Source organism: Pleurodeles waltl, chromosome 7 (genome assembly GCF_031143425.1).
Source record: "Pleurodeles waltl isolate 20211129_DDA chromosome 7, aPleWal1.hap1.20221129, whole genome shotgun sequence".
Lineage (NCBI taxonomy): Eukaryota > Metazoa > Chordata > Amphibia > Caudata > Salamandridae > Pleurodeles > Pleurodeles waltl.
Window position 1 is genome coordinate 929,109,906 of NC_090446.1, and position 19,611 is coordinate 929,129,516.

The 19,611-nt window shown below is 41.5% G+C and overlaps 1 protein-coding gene across 5 annotated transcripts in view; it reads left to right on the forward strand.

Annotated features, from left to right (window-relative positions):
• Positions 1–19,611, forward strand: part of GRIA1 (glutamate ionotropic receptor AMPA type subunit 1) — a 401,004-nt gene that overhangs the window by 343,535 nt on the left and 37,858 nt on the right. For all 5 annotated transcript variants that reach the window (XR_011194162.1, XM_069199598.1, XM_069199601.1 and 2 more), the window contains exons 12-13: positions 4,866–5,064; positions 11,803–12,050. Coding sequence is in view for 4 of the 5 variants with exons in the window: in XM_069199598.1 (XP_069055699.1) it covers positions 4,866–5,064; positions 11,803–12,050 (447 nt within the window). In the remaining variant the exon portion in view is untranslated. The remainder of the gene's footprint in view (positions 1–4,865; positions 5,065–11,802; positions 12,051–19,611) is intronic.

Sequence of the window (19,611 nt, forward strand, 5' to 3'; positions counted from 1 at the left end):
AAATGAGTAGGTAATGATGACATTTCAGCGGTATATATGGTGTGATTTGAGAGATTGCACGTACTGTTTTATAATTAATTTTCTCCTGATGATGGTCTGGAAGACCTCTGTTTGCCACCACAGGCCGAAACGTCAACATTTTCTTCTCATTTGAAGTGGAATCTCCATAACAGTAGTTTGTTTTTTAGAGTACAATCTCTGGCAGAGCTTTGTAATAAAAAGGACACTCATTGACAATAGTTTGTTCGTTAGAGTACACTCTCTGGCAGTGCTTTCTTATAAAGAGGAAACCTCTTGACAGTAGTTTGTTATTTATAGAACACTCTCTGGCAGTGCTTTGTAATAAATATTGCACTCCTAGACAGTAGTTTGTTATTTTTTTAACACTCTCCTGCATTGTTGTGTAATAAAGATGACACTTTTTGACAGTAATTTGTTATTTATACTACACTCTGACAGTGCATTGTAATAAATAGGAAACTCCTTAACAGTAGTTTGATATTTAAAGTACACTCTCTGGCTGTGCTTTTTAAAAAAGAGGAAACCTCTTGACAGTAGTTTGCTATTTATAGATTACCCTCTGACAGTACACTGTAATAAAGAGGACACTCATTGACAGTATTTTATTGTTTGACACTTGTTGTGATGAAGAGGTGAAGAGGGCACTTCCTAACACTGTTGTGTTATTTATAGGGCACCTCCTTTCAGTATTTTGTTATTTACAGTACTTTCCCTGATGGTTTTGGGACTTATCTGGCACTCTTTGGCAGTGTGTTTTATTTACAGGACACCCACAGGCTGTGTTTTTCATTTATAGAACACCAAATGGCACTTCTACGATGTTTATAGGGTTATCCCTTGTTATGGTATTTATTGGTTTTTATCTGTAACTGTTTTAACATTTGAAGGACACTCTCTGTCAGGTCTTTTATTTCAATGTAACACTTGGTATATTTTGGAAAAAAGCACACCGACTGGTTTTGATTGTTTTCACGGGGATTCTCTGGTAGTGATTTTAGTGAATACGACTGCTTTCTTACTTATCTGACGCTCCCTACTAGTGTTTTGTTTTAGTGAGACGCGCTGAAAATGAATGCACACAATGGGTCCCATTTAAAAAGAAATTGCTATGAAAAGGTGCACTTTACTCTCCTGGCTTACTCAAGCAAGCCAGGTAAGTCACAACCATCAGGCATTTCTCCAGGAACCTGGAGCCATTGGAAGTCCGTTTTTGAAGGCCCAGGGCCTCCTGTGTCATTCTTCTCAGCCGCCCCCCACCCTTCCACCCCCCAGCTTATGCCATCAGACAGAGAGAGAGAGCGAGAGAGAGAGAGAGAGAGAAAGAGAGAGAGAGAGAGAGAAAGAGAGAAAGAGAGCAGGCTTGTTTGAAACATTTTTGCCACATCTGCTTTTGGCTCCCAGCCTAGCTCTAGTCACAGCAAAATCTTCGTGCATCAGACACTTTGTCTCCAAGCGGTTAAAATGGAGATTATTCTTCTGGCCCTGGAGATACCACCACAGTCGTTTTCAACTCTGTGTCTTCCATTGGTCACACCATTCTCAAACAACCCCCAAATTGTAAAACATCCAAGTAATTTATTCCTTTATTTAGTTACTGTTTATATTGCATAAGCAGAGCCCAAGGACATCAGTGCACTTTACAAGAGGACAAGTTCGATCAATCGCCTAGAACCAGGATTAAACAAAATAAAGAAAAAAACATTAAAACCAACATGATCTTCGTCTAAGTGTGAGTCACGTGTTGCAGCATTCATAATCCTAACAAAGGTATCTTTTGCATTTCTTGTTAAAGGTGGCATCACAGGGAGTAGTGTGTAACGTTTGACTCAGTGCTTAGTTTGTAAAAAGAAATATTTGACATGACCTTTGTCAGAGGCCACTGCAGCTTGCACAACTTGTTGCCCCTGAAAGCGCTGCCAATGACAGTGCCAACGCGACTACTAACTGTCACACTCTTACAAATGGGACTTTTCAGACTAGAAAGATTTTAAAATGGCTTGGGTGGCAGGTATTAGTCACTTTTAATGTATATTGAATTAATAAACTTTTATTGTGCTCATCTCAAAAGTAGAGCAACAGCACCACCATGTTGCAGGCTGTCATAATAGCCGTTGTTGACAATTAAGTGCTGATGCTGAGTACCAGGAAACACTGGCTCAAATTAAGCACTGATTGATTGATGCTGAACTAAGTTGACATCACACGTCATGATTTCTCCAGAAGTGTCTTCCACATTATGCTTCCTTCTAATCTCAACTCATTCAATGTACCTCAGTCAAGGGGCCTTGTAGTTATAATTTCATGTTTGGACTACTGCAAGAGAGTGTTATAAACGGGATGCTCTCTGATGATGGCTTGTTATTTACACGCCAATGCCTTGCTGTTATTGATTATGCATGGAGCAATTTATGGCACTGTTTTGTTATTTACAGTGCACTTCCTAACAATGCTTGATTGTTTTCAGTGGACTGCCTGGCAGCACTGTATAAGGTATGAAACAAGTCCTGAAAGTACTTTGTTATTTACAGTGCATTCCCTAGTAGTCCTTGTGGTGGACAGGACACTCATTAGCAGTGGTCTGCAGTGGTCTCTTATTTATGGGACGTTGCCTGGCGTCTTTCTCATTAATACAATACTTGCTTGCATATATTATTTGTGACTAGGACAGTCCGTGGCAGTTATTTGTTATTTACAGGAAATTCTCTGCATGTGCTGTTTTTAAGAATATGACATTCCACAGCTATGCGATGTTAAAATTAGAACAATGCCCAGAAGCGATGTGTTATTTACCAATCACCTCCTGGTAATGCTTTGTAATTTTCACGGACACTTCTTGGCAGTGTTTTGTTTTGGGCTGGGCGCTCCATAAGAGTGATTTGCTATTTGTTGAATCTCTGTAGCAGTGCTTTGTTACGGACAGGTCACTTTAGTGTTTGATTTGTAATATAATAAGTGCCGGGGCTTTCCTCGGGTGTCCAATGCAGCTTGCACCATCCATGTCCCCTACCTGTGCTTCGAGTGACAGTGCAAGTACAAATGCTAACACTCCTACAAATGTCATAAATCAGACTCTTCCACGCCACCCAATGCTATGACAATGGCTTGGGCAGCAGGTATTAGTCATTTTTTATTTATATTGAATTAATAAACAACTGGTGCTGTGCTCATCTGTAAGTTGTACAAACAACTCCACCAAGTGGCATACTGTCATTGGTGCAATTCTGACAATTAGGCGCCTCTGTTAAGCACGGGAAACCACCGGATCAAATTAAGCACTGGGTCACTTTCTGCAAGTGCCTTGTTTTTTTATGCCCTGGCAATGAGTTGTAATGAAGTGGTAACTCTATTGCACATAATATTATGTAAATGTAAATTAGCATTTGTATAGCGCACTACTCACCCGTTAGGGTCTCAAGGTGCTGTACTCATACTGCTATGGAACCCCTCCTGGCATTTCCCTGTGAGGCGCCCACTCCTGAGCACCCCCAGGGTGAAGCCAGGCATCCAAGCGCTGTTGGGGCTGTTGTGGAGATTAAGCAAGCTATTGCCCAGAGTTGCAGAGTGGGACCCATGAATTAGATTAGGCACTGAGGTGAGAATTATCTGGTCAAGGGGAATTGAGCCCAAGACTTGCTGAAGTGGGACTTGAACCCTGGTCTTGAGCCAGATCTCTGCTTCAGGGTCTGCTGCTCTAACCATTGAGCCACACTTCTCCACAATGCTGTGTTACCTTTTCGCATGTTTTAACGTATTTTACTATACATCATATGCCATGGATTTTATTCTCCTCTTCCTTTTAATCTGATTTTTAATGCATGTACTTGCTTGTTTTTTTATGATTATTGATGGCTAGATTTGCCGAAAAAAGATTTTGGATTGGTTATGAAGAGGCCACTTCATGGCAGTGGGTTATCTCACACCCTGATGTTGCTTTGTTATTTTCAAGGACGCTTCCTGGCAGTGCTTTATTTTGGGCACTCTATGAGAGAGTTTTGCTATTTTTGGACACTGTGTGGCAGTTCTTTGTTATGAGCAACTCACTTCCTGGGAGTCCCTTGTTATTTCATGCCCTGGCTATTGCTTTGTTATGAAAAGGTCACTTCCCAGCAGTGGTTTGTTGTTTATAGATTGTGCCCTGGTGGTGCTTTGTGGGGAATAGGGCACTCCGTAGAAATGGCTTTCGTGTGACACAACAATTTGGAGGAACGGAATGCCCCCACATCATGATTCTCGTGACACTCCAGCAGTTATTTGGCATTTATTGGGCACCAGCGTGGTACCTGACTTAAGACGAGGTATGAAGGGAATGTAATATTTACAGTTTTAGCATTGTGACAGCAAGTTAGATGCAGGCTCTCAGAATAAAAGGTTAGGCACTGTTTATGTTTCTAATAATTGTCTGTGCTACTGTATGATTAATATACCGGCAATGCATTTCTTAATGTCTAGGTATATTTTAAATAAAAACGTATAAATATATTTCAGTGTGATTGTGACTTCTAAGAGCTCGGTGAGAGTCATATGTAATACAAATGACCCTGCAAGAATATCTGGTGGGATCCGGGGTAATCTGCATACTAAAACACTCCTTTGAACTATGCCCCTTAGAAGATCTATGTAATCCCTGTTCGTTTTCCCTGGTCTACAGTTCACATGCCTGTGGAAGACCAAGTAACATATAACCACGGTTGAAAATTAGATTTATTCTGACTCACTTCAAAGACCACATAAAAAGGATGTCCTTATGCTGCACAGTCCACTCATATTACTCACCTGGTATTCCTGCTTTTCATATCTCTATTTCATCTCCCTCACTTTCACACTCTCCCTTTATCTCCCCTCAGGTCCCTCTCAGGGCGCATCGTTGGTGGCGTCTGGTGGTTCTTCACACTCATCATCATCTCTTCATACACAGCCAACCTGGCAGCTTTCCTGACGGTGGAGAGGATGGTGTCCCCTATCGAGAGCGCTGATGACCTGGCCAAGCAAACAGAGATTACCTATGGGACGCTGGATGCTGGATCCACCAAAGAGTTCTTCAGAGTAGGAGTCATTGTCGTATACTGCATTGTGTCAGGAAGATGCGTCCAGGAATGTGTTTGAGGGCCACAAAACAAATCCAATAATGTGCCTGCAAAAATTAAGAGGGCTGTCAAGTATTTAATAATGTTGCTTTATAGATTGAGGGCCTTAACACGTCCCCAATACTGTGCCTGAATTAATAGAAAGCAATGATAGGCATCATATAATGTGCCTAAAAGAATTGAGAGCTATGACAAGTTCCCAGTAATGTCTCTGTGGCACATAAACACCATAACAAGTGCCTATTAATGTTTGTGAGAACCGATGGCTACAGAAAGTGAAGAATAATGTATCTGCCTTTAAGCAGGTGCCACATCACATGTGCAAAGGTGTGTCTGGGACCATAGTTGTCCTACAGTATCTGTAAAAAGCATGGGACACAAGTGTATGAAATGAGAAACGAAACATGAGAAATTGGCAATAGTGTGTCTCTAAGTAATGAGACCATGTTAACTGTCTAGTACGTTTTTTGGCGGAAGTGAAGACCACAGCTTGTGTGCCTTTCAGAAATGATGGCCACGACAAGTGTCCCATAAAATGCCTGAGGCAAGGACCACAACTAGTGGTAAAAGTGTGTAATAAGTAAGAGACCAAAGTGTCCACCAGTTTCTCTATATGAAGCAAGAATCAGGGTGAGAGCGCATAGGGAGGTAAACCGCAGTTTCTTAGAGAAGTCATCACCGATTTTTTACCCATTGGTCGTATGGGCCTTTGTTAAGTTGACATGAAGCGTAAAAAGGAGTCGACATCAATAATACATTTCAATCCTGTGAAGTCAATGTGGCACCACAATAGGGATCCGGAATCAGTGGCTGTGATTAAAAAGATTTATTTCAAGTAATTGATCAGTCCAGTATACAGAGATGCCAGAAATATATTCAAAAGTTACAACAATATAGCTGGCAAGCTGACACATCTCTGTAAATTCAGTCACAGTACAATAAGGTAAAGCACAGTAACAGCCACTGCAATACAGAAACTGAACATTAAGGATAGGTGTTTCATAAAGAAACTAGGGTTCTCTCTCCTAAACATCGAATAATTCTAAGTTTACCTAATCATAACTCTAACTAAGGAATTAGGATGATTTTAGAGTAGGGTCTCAGAAAATTTAGAAAATGCGAGAAGGCGTCAGCCTAGGGAAGACTTCAGTAGAGTCTCCAAAGAAAAGGGAATATGTGTTTAGTATACAGCTTCCCATTTGCATGAATAAAGGGAAGCTGAGAGGTCTCAACCCCTCGAAGTCAAAGGGAATATGCTCTAACTACTAACTGTGTGATCATTAGTTAAAACGACAGACACGTCAGCAACATTAATTTATCTTCCCACACCACCAGGAACCAATAAATTCACTTCTTGTGATATGCATTTGCAATATCACCTAGGTTTCCCATCCCACCGAAACTTAGTTACTACAACCTTGGGCAGCTCTCATTCCTGTTGCACAATGAGTAGGAGGCTTCATCTGCTTGTTAGGTAATCATGTTCTTTGCCAAGATCTCTCTTCTAAGGCCTTACTATCAGTAAACTAATTCATACAGCAATACTGCTTTCAAAAGCCAATGAAATCATGAGAATGCTCCTGCAAAGGAAAAAGCATGCTTACCAAGCCAAGTATACTTTAAAATGAGGCCTGTAGTCAGACTAACTTTAAATTAGCATTTAATGTGCATTTCAAATATATGGTTAGACATGCACATGTGTAACTTTTGGAATAAATGCAAAACGTGAATAAAAGAATACCTGTTTACATATACAAAGCATAACTAGAAGTGTAAAAATTAAACGTGAATAATGAATACAGGTAATCATTTTAAATGAACATTGGTGCACACGTGTAGATATCTTTTGGTGTTTGCAGTGGTTACATTTGGTTAATGCATTTAAATGCTTCACACATGTTAATATGATTAAGCACACCGTGGATATAATGTTGAATATAAATGTGTAATTGCACAATGATGACGTGTAAAGGATGGAGTATAAATTGCTCTACTCGAAGGTCAAAAGGAAATAGTGTGTGTTTGTATAAATAAAAGCCCAAATTAAGTGCCAAGAGTTGAGTCAGCTAGAAGTGAGGGAGAAAACACGTCTAATACCCTTCTGTAGGTCATGTAATTCTGCCAACCAGGCATGATTGTGCCAGAGAAACTATGACATTGCTGTTTGTGACTAGTAGAGTCAGCAGTAAACCAGATAGGGACAGTGCTTAGTTTGTGAATGAAAGAGTACTGGTGCCCAAAGCTCTGCTCAAAAGCCAGCAGCCGGTACAGTTAAACATTGTCGCACCTCATACTAAGGCTTGTAGTGTTTTGTCCACTACCAGACACTCCGCGTCCCTTTCCTTGCTCTTGCAGGTACTGCCTTCTGTTTGTTGCGGTTTTGCCACCTTTTTCTTCTTCCATCTTTTCAATCTGTGTTTTTTCCTTCTCTTGCACTCTGCAAATATTTGATATGAAAAAATATGTGCTGCTCTCTAAAAATAAGTGCCGAGGTCCCCCAATGGCAACCACCCGATCAAATTGAGCAGTGGATGGGGGTTGTCATAAATACCATTGCTGTGCCACAGATGAGCCATTTCACAGTGCTCTACTCTAAGATTTACAAAAATGATGGGCATTTTGAGTTTGTTTAGTGCATTCCGAATCCTTCTGAGTTTGTAGCTTTGGTAAATGTATACCTGTTAAAATAGTAAAGTGGCGCTAGTGGGGGGACATCCTTCCCCCATGTCATTTTGGACACTATTTCCAATCCAGGATATGAGTCCAATACCCTAAGGCAATCTGGCTGTTGTAGGCTTATTCTGCTGTTAACATTGAACTAATTAGACTAACGCACCTGAACGCAGTGATTTGTAGGTGCAAGTTCTGGAGTGGAGACAGTGTCCACAATGCCCTGTAGTTACAGGTGAGGGTTACACAGTAAAACTGAGCATAGCCTATGAGGCCCGGAAGACTCTATAAAATGAAAATGATCAACACCTAATGTATATTTTCTTCATGAGTTTCTCATATATGCATTGAAAGACAAGTCATCAAAAGATATGGGCTGATGAATAGAGAGAGTTTTTCCACAGACTGGTGTCTTTGGGGGAGAGTTATTCACACTTAAGTGGTGAGTTTCAGGTACCAAACTGCCTAGCCCTCCTGACTTATCAGAGTATGAGCTTTGACCACCTGAGAGGGCAAGCCACCTCAGAATATGATGTGGCATCCTATTAAAAGTCCAGCCTATTGAGTACCTTCTTCAGGTTTCATTATATTCTCACACAGGGGATGGTGCAGGCTTCAGCCAGTGTCGTGTTCTCCCAGGAGGTCACACATAAGTCTCTTCCTTCTGAATGTTTGCATTTATTTCTCAATTTTTATAGTACATAATTCCTGATTTTTTACCCTAAAACCCAGATTAAAATATAACTTTTTTAACATATATAATTGATGCACTGATAAGGTGAGCCATTTTAGAGCCTGGTAGGCCCTCTCTGAAATGGAAAATACTGAATTATATGGCAAACACGTACCAATTTGTCATTTGCATTGCTAAATTCTGGGTTGTATGCAGATGACAGAACATGTTGACATTTTTTGGTAGATTCACTACAAATGACAAAGAGCACCACCAGTGCCTCTTTCTGTAGAAAATTGAATGGTATTTTTGGGGTGGGCACCTGTATTAATTAGAGGAAGACTGATTAGAAGCACGCAGTGGGTAGTACTACCCTAGTAAGATCGCTAAGGCTGTTTGATAGCATCTTTACATGGAAAACCATCTTGCCAGGAAATGTCTGTATTGCTGTAATGATCAACTTACGTTTATCTTTGAGTTCTCATTCATTCATCTATAAGATGACTGATTGTCATAGAATTACCTATGTGTTTCTATAGACCGCATTTTGATGGTGTGCTTCAGCCACTGATGAAACTGTTATGGCAGGAATTTTATAATTCTGTGATGTGAGAAACTGTAGGTCAGGGATGTCACACATAAAACCATAAAGGCCATATGCAAGTCTGATTTTCAGGATATCCATGTGATATTCATCTATTTTCAGTTTGTTTAAGTGGAAAATCTGGACTGGATCCTGACCACTTCATCTATGATACGCACACATTTGTGGTAGGATAACTCTTGATAAATGTTTGACCACGGTTTCAAAATCCAAAATGCACACAGTGTTAGTGGGCATGAGAGAGAAGTTGAGTAGATATTTCTCTAAAAGGTTTTACATGACATGTACCGATTGAGGGCTCCCAGAATGCACATCACCGAATGCTTCATTCTACCCTCTATAGCAAGGATCGCCAACATTGGCAACAGTGACAGATTCTTGTTAGATGTTCTGGATATTCATGTAAGATTCCTTTACATACAGTGTATCTATAAAGAATGTATGCATCGATCCAATGATTGTCCTGACATTCTGTCATGGATTCAAGCCTCCTTGCCCTATAAGAAAACCCTTCATCTGTAATATCAAGTTGTCCAACTCTCAAAGGCATTTTCTACTCTAAATGCATGTTCAAAGATGAAATTAGCTGGATTTAAAGCTGATGGGTGTTCACAAAAGGATACTTAGCTGGTCTAAATCCATGTACTCCAAATTGAATTGTACAGCAGGACTGCATACAATGACACAAGAGTAACTGACATGCAAGAGGAAGGGAGATGGCAGATCAAGCGTGATTTACCTGTGACTGCATTGAAAATACACATCAGTTTTTTGGATTTCTCTAATTCTCTTCTGACCCTTAACCATCCTCGAAATGGTCATGGAGTTGTTCCCAGAAAAGGCTGGACTAAATCCCTTTCCACTGTGTGGAGGGGAACGAAATACTCCTAATTTCATCGGATTGTGAGGGGAGGGGTTTCTCTTGAGGAAAAACATGTTCTCACTGTGGAGGGAAAACAATAGAAAAAGAAAATGTTGAATTGAACATGGGTGCCTTTCCTTAATGCAACATTGTTCTATGTTGACAACACGGAGTTGGGGAAATAGCAATATTTAAGAAGGTTGCTTCACTATCCCAGTAGTATCCCTGGAAAACTGACTGGTGCAGCTTTTTAGCTGCACCGCTATGTGGGTTTGTGAATTGGGAACATTCTCAACTGTGCATTCTCACTGCACAAAATTACTTTTACTGACGCATAATTACAACTACATTGTGACTCGTGCAGGGATGCTGTAGTTTCTAAATATATCTCCAGAGAAAATCAGACTTCACGTGTATACTTTGCATGTGGACAATGGCATCTAAAATGGGTGATTCCGGACCCACACATTTTTTTCTGTTATCCCGGGCACTTTCTTGTCTATTATAAGCGTACCTTTTGATTCGTAAAGGCTCCAGCATGACAAACTCACCCAGTGTTTCGCTCAAATGCCCTATTTATTTGATGTCTGTTAAATGCTCATTTAGACAACTATTCGGCTCATAATAAACGGTTTCCTACTTCCATTCAATATCCTAAATACTCACTCGCCTAAAATTATGATCTACTTACACAAAATTTCTATTTCCTTTAAGATCTGTTATTAGTTGAAACTGAGCATTCCTCGATGAGGCTTTCTCCTTATTTCTCCATAGAACCTGAGCATTACATTCGTATCATTTACAGAATCGTGCTATTCGCTCCCTCTTTTGAGTAATCTCACAAATTATCAGGCATTGACAAACACTGTTGATTTTGTAAATGTATTGGCAACAAGTATATCAATATCTACTTTAAAAAAGAGATTTTGCAGACGAGCGTTATAACAACAAAAAAAGATGCGATAATCAATTATGATTAGTTACCTACATTTCGAACGATTTCGTTATTCAATATGGAAACCTGTTATGAGCTGATGCGTTGTCGATGGATGGTGTGTTTGCACCAGCCGAACTTTAAAGATGCAGGCGGCACCTGCAACCTCGTCTGACGGAAGGTAGTTGCCAACATAGAGGGGAGCAGTGCGTCCTGAGTCCCTTTTCTATTTCCACACACACAAATAGGGAAGGGGTCTAATGAGATATAAAGCCCAGAAGAAAAATAAAGAATGATGATGAAGGGCAGCTTAAAGTGCAAGAATGCTCGCTTCTTTTCATATTATTTGCACCACAGACCTCCTAATTTCCAGTTGTATTCTTGCTTTTTCAGTGCTTTCGCTCTCCTTAAACTGCCCCCGGACTATTTTTCAATTATTTGTCCGTGCTGCTTCTATGACTCCTCCCTTGTGCCAGTTCGTTACATTCATTTTACTTTCATTGTAAAAGTATTCTCATTGTAATTCCATCCACCAACAGAAACACCTCATATCATTGCTGCTAAATTTAAAATAAATAGTTTTTGCACAGTGCACGCTACATACAAACAGGCCAGTACCTAGCCCATCTGAGGTTACAAACAGGAATTGAACAGAAAGATCTGCTATTTAACGCTTGTTTCTATTTCTTATCGCCTTAATTTTCCAAATGTTGTGACAAGTTGTGCTTCATTGCTAACCATAAGGGCTGATTTTCATGGAAGCGTGTCAAGTCAACATCTTGGCCCTAAAATGCATGCAGATCAATATTTCTTAGGGAATGAACTTTTGGCTGGATACAAGTATCTGCCTTAACTACGCAGCTGGATTTCCACTGAGATGTTTTAACCCTAAACTCTTTTTCATCCTTACAAATTCTGACATCTTCACATTGTTTTCTTATTTGTTGCTTGCAGAGATCAAAAATTGCAGTGTTTGAGAAGATGTGGACCTACATGAGGTCTGCTGAGCCCTCGGTCTTTGTGAAGACCACCGAAGAGGGGATGAACCGGGTGAGGAAGTCCAAGGGCAAGTATGCCTACTTGCTGGAGTCAACCATGAACGAGTACATCGAGCAGAGGAAACCCTGCGACACAATGAAGGTGGGAGGTAACTTGGATTCCAAGGGCTACGGCATTGCCACCCCGAAGGGTTCACCTCTAAGGTAGGTATTCTGGAATCTGCATCAGCACCTAGATCTCCTGGCTATGTGCATTTCCATCCTCAGTACTCGACAAACAATTCTACTTCCAGATCTTCCCCGTCTATCTCAAAGAAGAACCTGTTCCCAATCCCCAGGAGGGGGAGGTCGCAATCCGCAGTTTCACTTGAACTTGGTACATTCCAGAAAACAACTGTGCATTTCAATGAAATGTAATGGGTTAGAAACATAAAATAATTAACAAATCATGAATTTGGCGATATTTGCAATATTAGATTTTTAAAATTCTCAAACTCTTTGAAACATCACTAAAAAGTCAAGTATTTCAACTGCAGTGAAGGACTTGCCATTGTAGGGCTCCTTCGCCCAGGTGTCTTGGGAATCTGTTGAAGTTGTAGGATCCTATTTTTGATCAGCAGCACGCTCAGGAAAACCTTCACATTTATTTTTAAAGAATACAATATCACATACAAAGAATCTTCTCCAAATATAAATGGGGAGGTTTTTTTTTTGCAGTTTTATACAGCACAAACTCGACCCAAAAGGTATTGGCGCATTTCACATGAGCAACAGTTAGATTGCACAAGGTCACACTCTCTTTTCAGGCAGTGGGAGAATTCTTGGTTTGCCCAGAATTACAGGATGTTGAGCTGATGTCAAGACTTAAACCTGGTTCCCCAGTTCCAAACTCAGCATCTCTGGCCATAACTCCACATCCTCCTTTGGCACTTTAAACAGGGGCACTATGTTTACTTGTTTATACTGTGGCAGACCCTAGTAATTTTTCCTAAAATGGCTGGTCTGCTGCAGGTAAATGAGCTCAGAGCCTCAATCTCACAATGATGCTATCATGGGTGCTCTCAGCTGCAACATTCCCAGTACCTGGGGGATCTAGTGAGCTACATAGCAAATGGCACGCAACAGAGGATGCTGACAACTTTCTGCTAGAATCTCTCTAATTAAAGGAAAACAGTTGAATGGACTAAATGACCATTTTAAAGCTGTCCCCAGAGTGAGGCCTCTTTTAATGAAAATAGAGTTTCCCTTTTTTCCAGATCGCTCCCTTTCTAATTTTGACGTGCAAATTTGAACAGATAGTGCCTTCTTTCTCTAAACAGAACAGTTTGTAAGACGACTATTGTTTTCCTAAAAGCGAAGTGCTCAGTGCTGCTAAATTCCTTGGGTCTGAGGAAATCCTGTTCGGGAAAAGCCTATTTTAGATCTGCACCAGGTTTCTCTTGCAAACCTGAAGGGGGTATCTGTTGAACTGTTGACTTTGCTGGTGTTCGTTTGACCATGTATTGGCTGTAGGATTCAGAACAAACACTTATGTGTTTGTGTTTAAAAGATCACCAACCCAACTGCAAGCACCTCATCTGAACTGCCATTTACAAGGGCTCGGACTCACAATTTCTCTTCACCTCCAAGAAAGTGTCTCTGTCCCCAAACAAAGCTGAGAGACTTTGTGCTGCTGCACTGTAGATGTGGGTATTTCATCCAGACCTGGGGTTTTCTTTGCTTGCCTGTAATATTTCATTTTCCGTTATGAAGCCAGAACTAAAATTGACAGACTGCTAAAAAACAGGATTGAACAACATTAAACAAATTCAGAACTCCTGGCTGATTCGTTCCTGGCTCCTGGCGGGTAACTCACACTACCCATAACAACATGAGGACAATGGTCGAGATATTCTACTCACTGCTGTCATCAGGATCATGAAGTCTCTGAGATGGAGGCACCTCTCACACCTGGCATTGGATATTTTGAGATGCCTGATCTCTACGGGCTACTGACCCCTGACATGACTACTCACACCTGATAGGGGACATTGTGAGCTTTCTGGGTGAGCTAATCACACCTGTCGTGGGGCGACTTGAGATCCCTGAGTGGACAACTTGCTTGAAACTGATACTGGACATCTGGCGATGTCTGGACAGCATGAGTGCTCCCATCTATCATCCGAAAATATACAAATAAAAAGATTACTTTTCCATTTCTGCAGGCTATATTTGCCTGCCGCATTTACCTGATGCGCAGTGAGATTTTTTGAATTGAGAAAAAGTTTCACAGAGTAGCTAGTGTGTATTTTCTGAGATTTTGCGAGTGAGACAGACCACAAAATCCAAGAAAGCACTCTATCAGGCACTGGATTTTTCAGATGGGTACACTTGTTCGAAGGAGTCCCATTCTAGCAAATGCATAGTTCACTTTCAACTTCCAAGAACACAAAAAGTAACCTTGCAAGTATGATACCTTTTAGGGTTCTAGCTTTTGAACCACATTGGTTCCTATTGGGGGAATCCTCAAACAATTTAAGATCATATTCCGTTGAACGGGAGTCTAATGTAAGGAGATTATGTTTTTCAAATGCATTTGTTATGATTCGCTTTCTTTTGAGTGGCGATGGAGCTTTGCTTTGGCTTTAAATAGGCCATAGCAAGGAATTTGTGTGGTCCTAAAAGCAGGATCTTCATATGGTCTATTGCCTACCAAGTTATATGATATCCTTGCAATTTTTCTTACTCTTTAAAAAATATGTTTCCAATTTTATAAAGAGATTTGGTCCGCTGCTTAAATATTCTGCAGTAGCAAAGAGTGGAATGTTCCTCAGCACAAGAGGTATCTCTTCTGATGATGTCTGCTGCCCACGTGTGCATTTTAAAACGCCCCGCTGTTTGAGGATTGGAGATCTACTCGGCTATGGGGCACAGGTCCAAATGGAGTGCAGAGCCACTTTAGCACCTGCAAAATTGTACCTTAGTTCAACAGAAAGTGATGTCTGATAGGGACGGCTGTATTCATCTGATGTCCTGCTTCCCAGCAGTCTCACACTGTGACTTGTAGATCGAATTTTCTTACACTAAAAATGGGGACCTTGTCCTCCTTCCCATTCCGGAGTCAAAGGTCCACAGAAGTCCTCACAGGACTTTCAGTTTAGGTCAGAATGGAAACCATGCTCCCAGGGTCCAGGCTCCCACTCTCAATGAATTCTCAATAAGTGAATCTTATAACCCATTTGAGGACCTCAGAACGGTTCTTGTACTTGAGGTGCTGAGTCCAGAACGGGACACAGTACTGGTTATGAACCCCACCCTGGGCCCAGGACTGGGCCCAATACTTTAAACTTTCCTCAAGAACAGGAAGCAAAATCCCTGACAAAACCTACAGAACTGCGAGCAAGTCTAGATGAGGCTTTCTCCTTTCAATCTGGACACGAAAGTCCTCACGAAGCCTCCAAAACTTAACAGTTTACTCCAGATGAGATATTGGGAACTGTGTGGGTTGTACAAGGTAAGCCCCCAGAACTGCATACAGTGCTCTGGATGAAGCCTTCAGTACTGGGAACATGTAGATTAATCATTTAGTGGACTCAGTAACCCTTCTGGAATCTACAGAAACAGCTCCAATATTACAGATGAGGCCTCCACAGCTGGTTCAGTACCCTATAGACAGACTGTTGAACTAGACACATTATTCCTGCTTCGAAATTGGAGGCAATATTCAAAGCAAAGCTTTGCTAGCGGGATGCACAATAGCAACAAACTCTCTTTTTATCATGGGTTGTACCTCTATCTGTGCACCTTAAATAACATCTTGGTTCTCAACTATATAGTTACACTATTCCCCATCTTAATACGCCAAAGTTCTATTTGGTGCATTTAGGACTTCTTACAAACCTACGCTATTCACAAGATTTCATCCTGCCTGAATTCTACTCCTTGCTCATACAACTCTTGCCATTTTTCCACCACTTTAAAGAATTATTTTTCATGGTCAAACGCTAAAAGTCAAGTGTTCACTGCAATAAAACTCCAAGTGGCACCTTTTAGGACTTCCGAGCCTCGCAGGAGTAATGGACTGATGAATACTGTAATTCACCAACTCTTTACAGCGCGTGGAGCAGCTGTCAATGGGTCTTTAGCCCCCAAAGTCAGACTCAGAAGATTCTAAATATTGACAAGTTCACTACTTAAGAGCATGATTTTGAAAGAGCCCTTCTTCTTGGGGTGCATCAGTGTTTGAATCCCAGCTTTTCTGTAAGAATGTCAGCTTTGAATTCAAAAGATTCAAATTTCTCACACATGCCACCTCTTGGGCACTGGGTACTGTGATGAAGCCGCTCTTTGTATGAGTCGGCTAGCAATTCCTCCAGAAAAGTGAGCTGCACACATTGATCTGGCTTTAGGGGGTCTGCAGTTTTTATTAGCTATGCAAAGTCTTCGAACTGACCTACCTATAATTAAAAAAAAAAAAAAACTTTCTTTCCTCTTTCTAAACAATCACAGTTTTCCTTGCAAACTGACCTCACTAGTGCTCACTGGCAACGAAATAGTTGTGCAGTTTCCCTGTGAGTTAAATGTAATGCTGCTGTCCTCTCAACTTTGAATATGAATGTAAGTTGGTCATCTTTTTTCCCTGTAAAAACATAAAAAATTTAAATTTCACCATTTTGATATGAAAACCCATGTGTGGAGAACTTTCCACCTACTGGTGGTAGGTGTAGTATTGACAACAACTGCGGGAATCTCCTAAGACAAAAATGTGTAACTTTGCACACCGCTCTGGACTGATGTGCTCCCCCGCCCCCACTATAAGACATGCTCTCATCTGTGGTCTCTGCTGGCATAAACTGGTGTCACAAATTAGTACGACCAATGCTAGTGGGAGAGACTCCCCTGTTCCCACTGTCCCAGTCCCACACTCAAGACTGGAATGTACCAACCTTTGAAAGTGATAGACCTGCGAGATATCTGCAAGGTACAGTGCCACTCAGATGCATGATGGGAAATATATGTGTGGGCTGGAGGAGGGGGGGAATTCGAAGAAGGGTGTTTTGTGACTAACGTATCTGCGTGTCTGCTTCCTACAGGAAACATAAACAGACTTTAATGGAAAAAACAAATGACATAGCAGATCCCTAATAGATTGGAAAAAGAGGTACCCCTGCTCTTCTGATATTGAGTGTATTATGTCCCGAATAATCTGAAATTCCAGCATATTTTATCCAGAGCGTAATATTAGCTCTGAATGCTCCGTACCTGTGTAAAGCCCTAGCGACAAGGTCACCTTGGTGAGTAAAGAGCTGTGTGCCCCGGGAGAGCTCAGAGAGCTGGCTATCCCTCTACATCCCTATGTGGTGACTAGAGAGAGGTCCGGCCAGTGCAGCAGGGTCCCGGGTGTCCCTGTACAGTTCAGTATTCTGGGGTGCGCAGGACACTCCCAGATCACTCTTAGTTGTTGTATCTGAGTGAGATATCCCAAGAGTGGATGGCACGAGGCCTAGCATCCGTGATGCAGCGCACATTCCCACATCTGTACCAAAGGCTGGTCCGTTTGTGTCATTCAAATGTTTATGACCTTAAGTTTCAAATTTGAACACGCTCCTCTTTTGTAAGTTTGGCCCAGAAATAGAAAGGATGGGGATACCTGCAAGATGTGTGATAGAAGTCGGCGACGTAGATCGAGACGGAGCCTCTGGCCATCCATATTGCAGCAGTCTCTAGAGCCAGTCTCTAAACGTTCAGTGGGAATGCGCTTCTCATGTGAACATACTGAGGCCGCATTTCCTTCATCGTTAGCCCAGCTACGCCATTAGCAAATCAGGCAAAGCTGTTCAGGCAGTAGATGACAAACAATCGTGGACATGTTTCAGCACATTCCCATTGAAGAAAAGCTCGAGTCCCGGGTCCCAGCAGGTTGGAATTAGTGCAGTGGCACCAGAGCCCAGCGGTGTCAGTAGGGAATGCTCCTCCGTCCAAAAGGGGAGTAGAGAGGCCTGTTTGCCTTTCTTGCACTGGAACAGATGTTTTCCGTCATTCACTCTGAAAACAAGGGGTCCATATGTGAAAACCCCACACCGTGGATGTCAGAGGTATCCATGGTTGGCAGATGGTACGGTCCATGCTTCTCTGTCGTCAGAGGTGAAGAAATATGTGACAGGAAATAAGAACAAATATCACAGGCAGTGCTTTAAATGGCCCGGCACTGTCCGGTACGGAGTACTGGCACGTTTTTATTTTTAGAGGGAGAGTAACTGCACTTCTTCAGAAAAACGTAATGCTTTTAATTGGAGAGTACCGGCTCTTCTCAGAAATATTTTTCCATTTCAAGCACTGATCACAGGACGCTACATGCTGCTTTCAATCCCTCGTTTCTAGTCCTTGTCCTTTTTAAAGCAATTCATTAATAAAACAGGAGGCTGATTATAGGCTGTGGTGGGGACAATGTTTTACCTCTGTGACGTCATCGGCCCAAAGCCTATATGATGTCACTATAGAGCAAACATGCCAGTATTACAAAGGCACTCTCCTAAATGTGTTCTTATGATTGTGTTCCACTGGGAATACCTCTGGCAGAACTTTCATTTGTATCTCGCCTCGCCACCATTCATGAAAATTAAACATATGCAAATGAGCCCGGGCTCTGACCTCCCGGGACGCCTAACGAGCAAACTCAGACGTGGTTCTGCCTCATTGAGTGTGGTTAGTGCAGTGACGCTTGAGACACGTGGCCAGAGAGGTGTAGTACGGGCTGGACACACGTCTCCCACAGAGTCGGATTGACGTGCACATGATTGGCCCTCTCTTCCAAGGCGGCTGAAGCTGTCCCTTCACATGACTGGTGGCTCACTCTACAAACGAAGAAAGGCCGAGGACAACGGATTCACACGAAAGAAGAAAGCAAACGAAGAGTTCGATGTAGAAATAAGCAGATGAAACGGAGGGAGTAAGGAAGGAAGCGAGGCAGGAAATAAAGGGTGCATTGAGTCACGCGGGAGAAGTAGGAAGATATAAGAAGGGAAGAGAAGACTGAGTGTTAGTGGGCGAACAAGTAAGATTGAAAAGTTTGACAGAAAGTGAAGAAATGAATGGAGAGAGATGGGGATGGTGGGATGAGCAAATGAAGTTTAAATGGAAATACAGAAAGAAGAAAATGGGGAAGGAATATAATAATCGCAGAAAAAAGGGGAAGAAATGGAGAGAAAGAGAAGAAAAAGGCATCCAGACTGACATAAGTCTTGTGAAGATGGAGCAGGAGAAGATGTAAAGGAAAGAAGAAAGAATTAGGAAACAAGAATGTAAAATCTGGTGGGAGAGAAAGAGAAAGAAGGGGGAGGTGGAATAAGGAAGAAAGGAAAGGAAGCAAAGTAAGGAAGAAAGAGAATCAGGAAAAGAAAAGGAGAAAGAGGTGAAAAAAGAAATAGGATCAAAGTAAAGATGCTAGGGAAATGAGGGAGTACGTTTTCGGTGACTTTGAGTAGTTTTGCCTTGGCGAAAAACAAGTGAGAATTTCAAAGGATACTCAAAATTATATTAAGGACACTTTACAGGATGAGCAAATATATGTTCCTCAAATTAATATCAGGAGGGTTCTTCAAAGTGATATCAGTAGGGAATGGCTGCTTTCACTTATAAAAAAAAGTTTGATATTCACATGCCATGATTAAATCTGCAGAGTCTGAGAATTAAACATAAATTGTTTCGCCTTTTTGTAGGGCTCGTTGTCCATATCTATGCTGGAATCCATATTTATGGCCCGCTTGTTCAGAGTTCAATGTGCAGT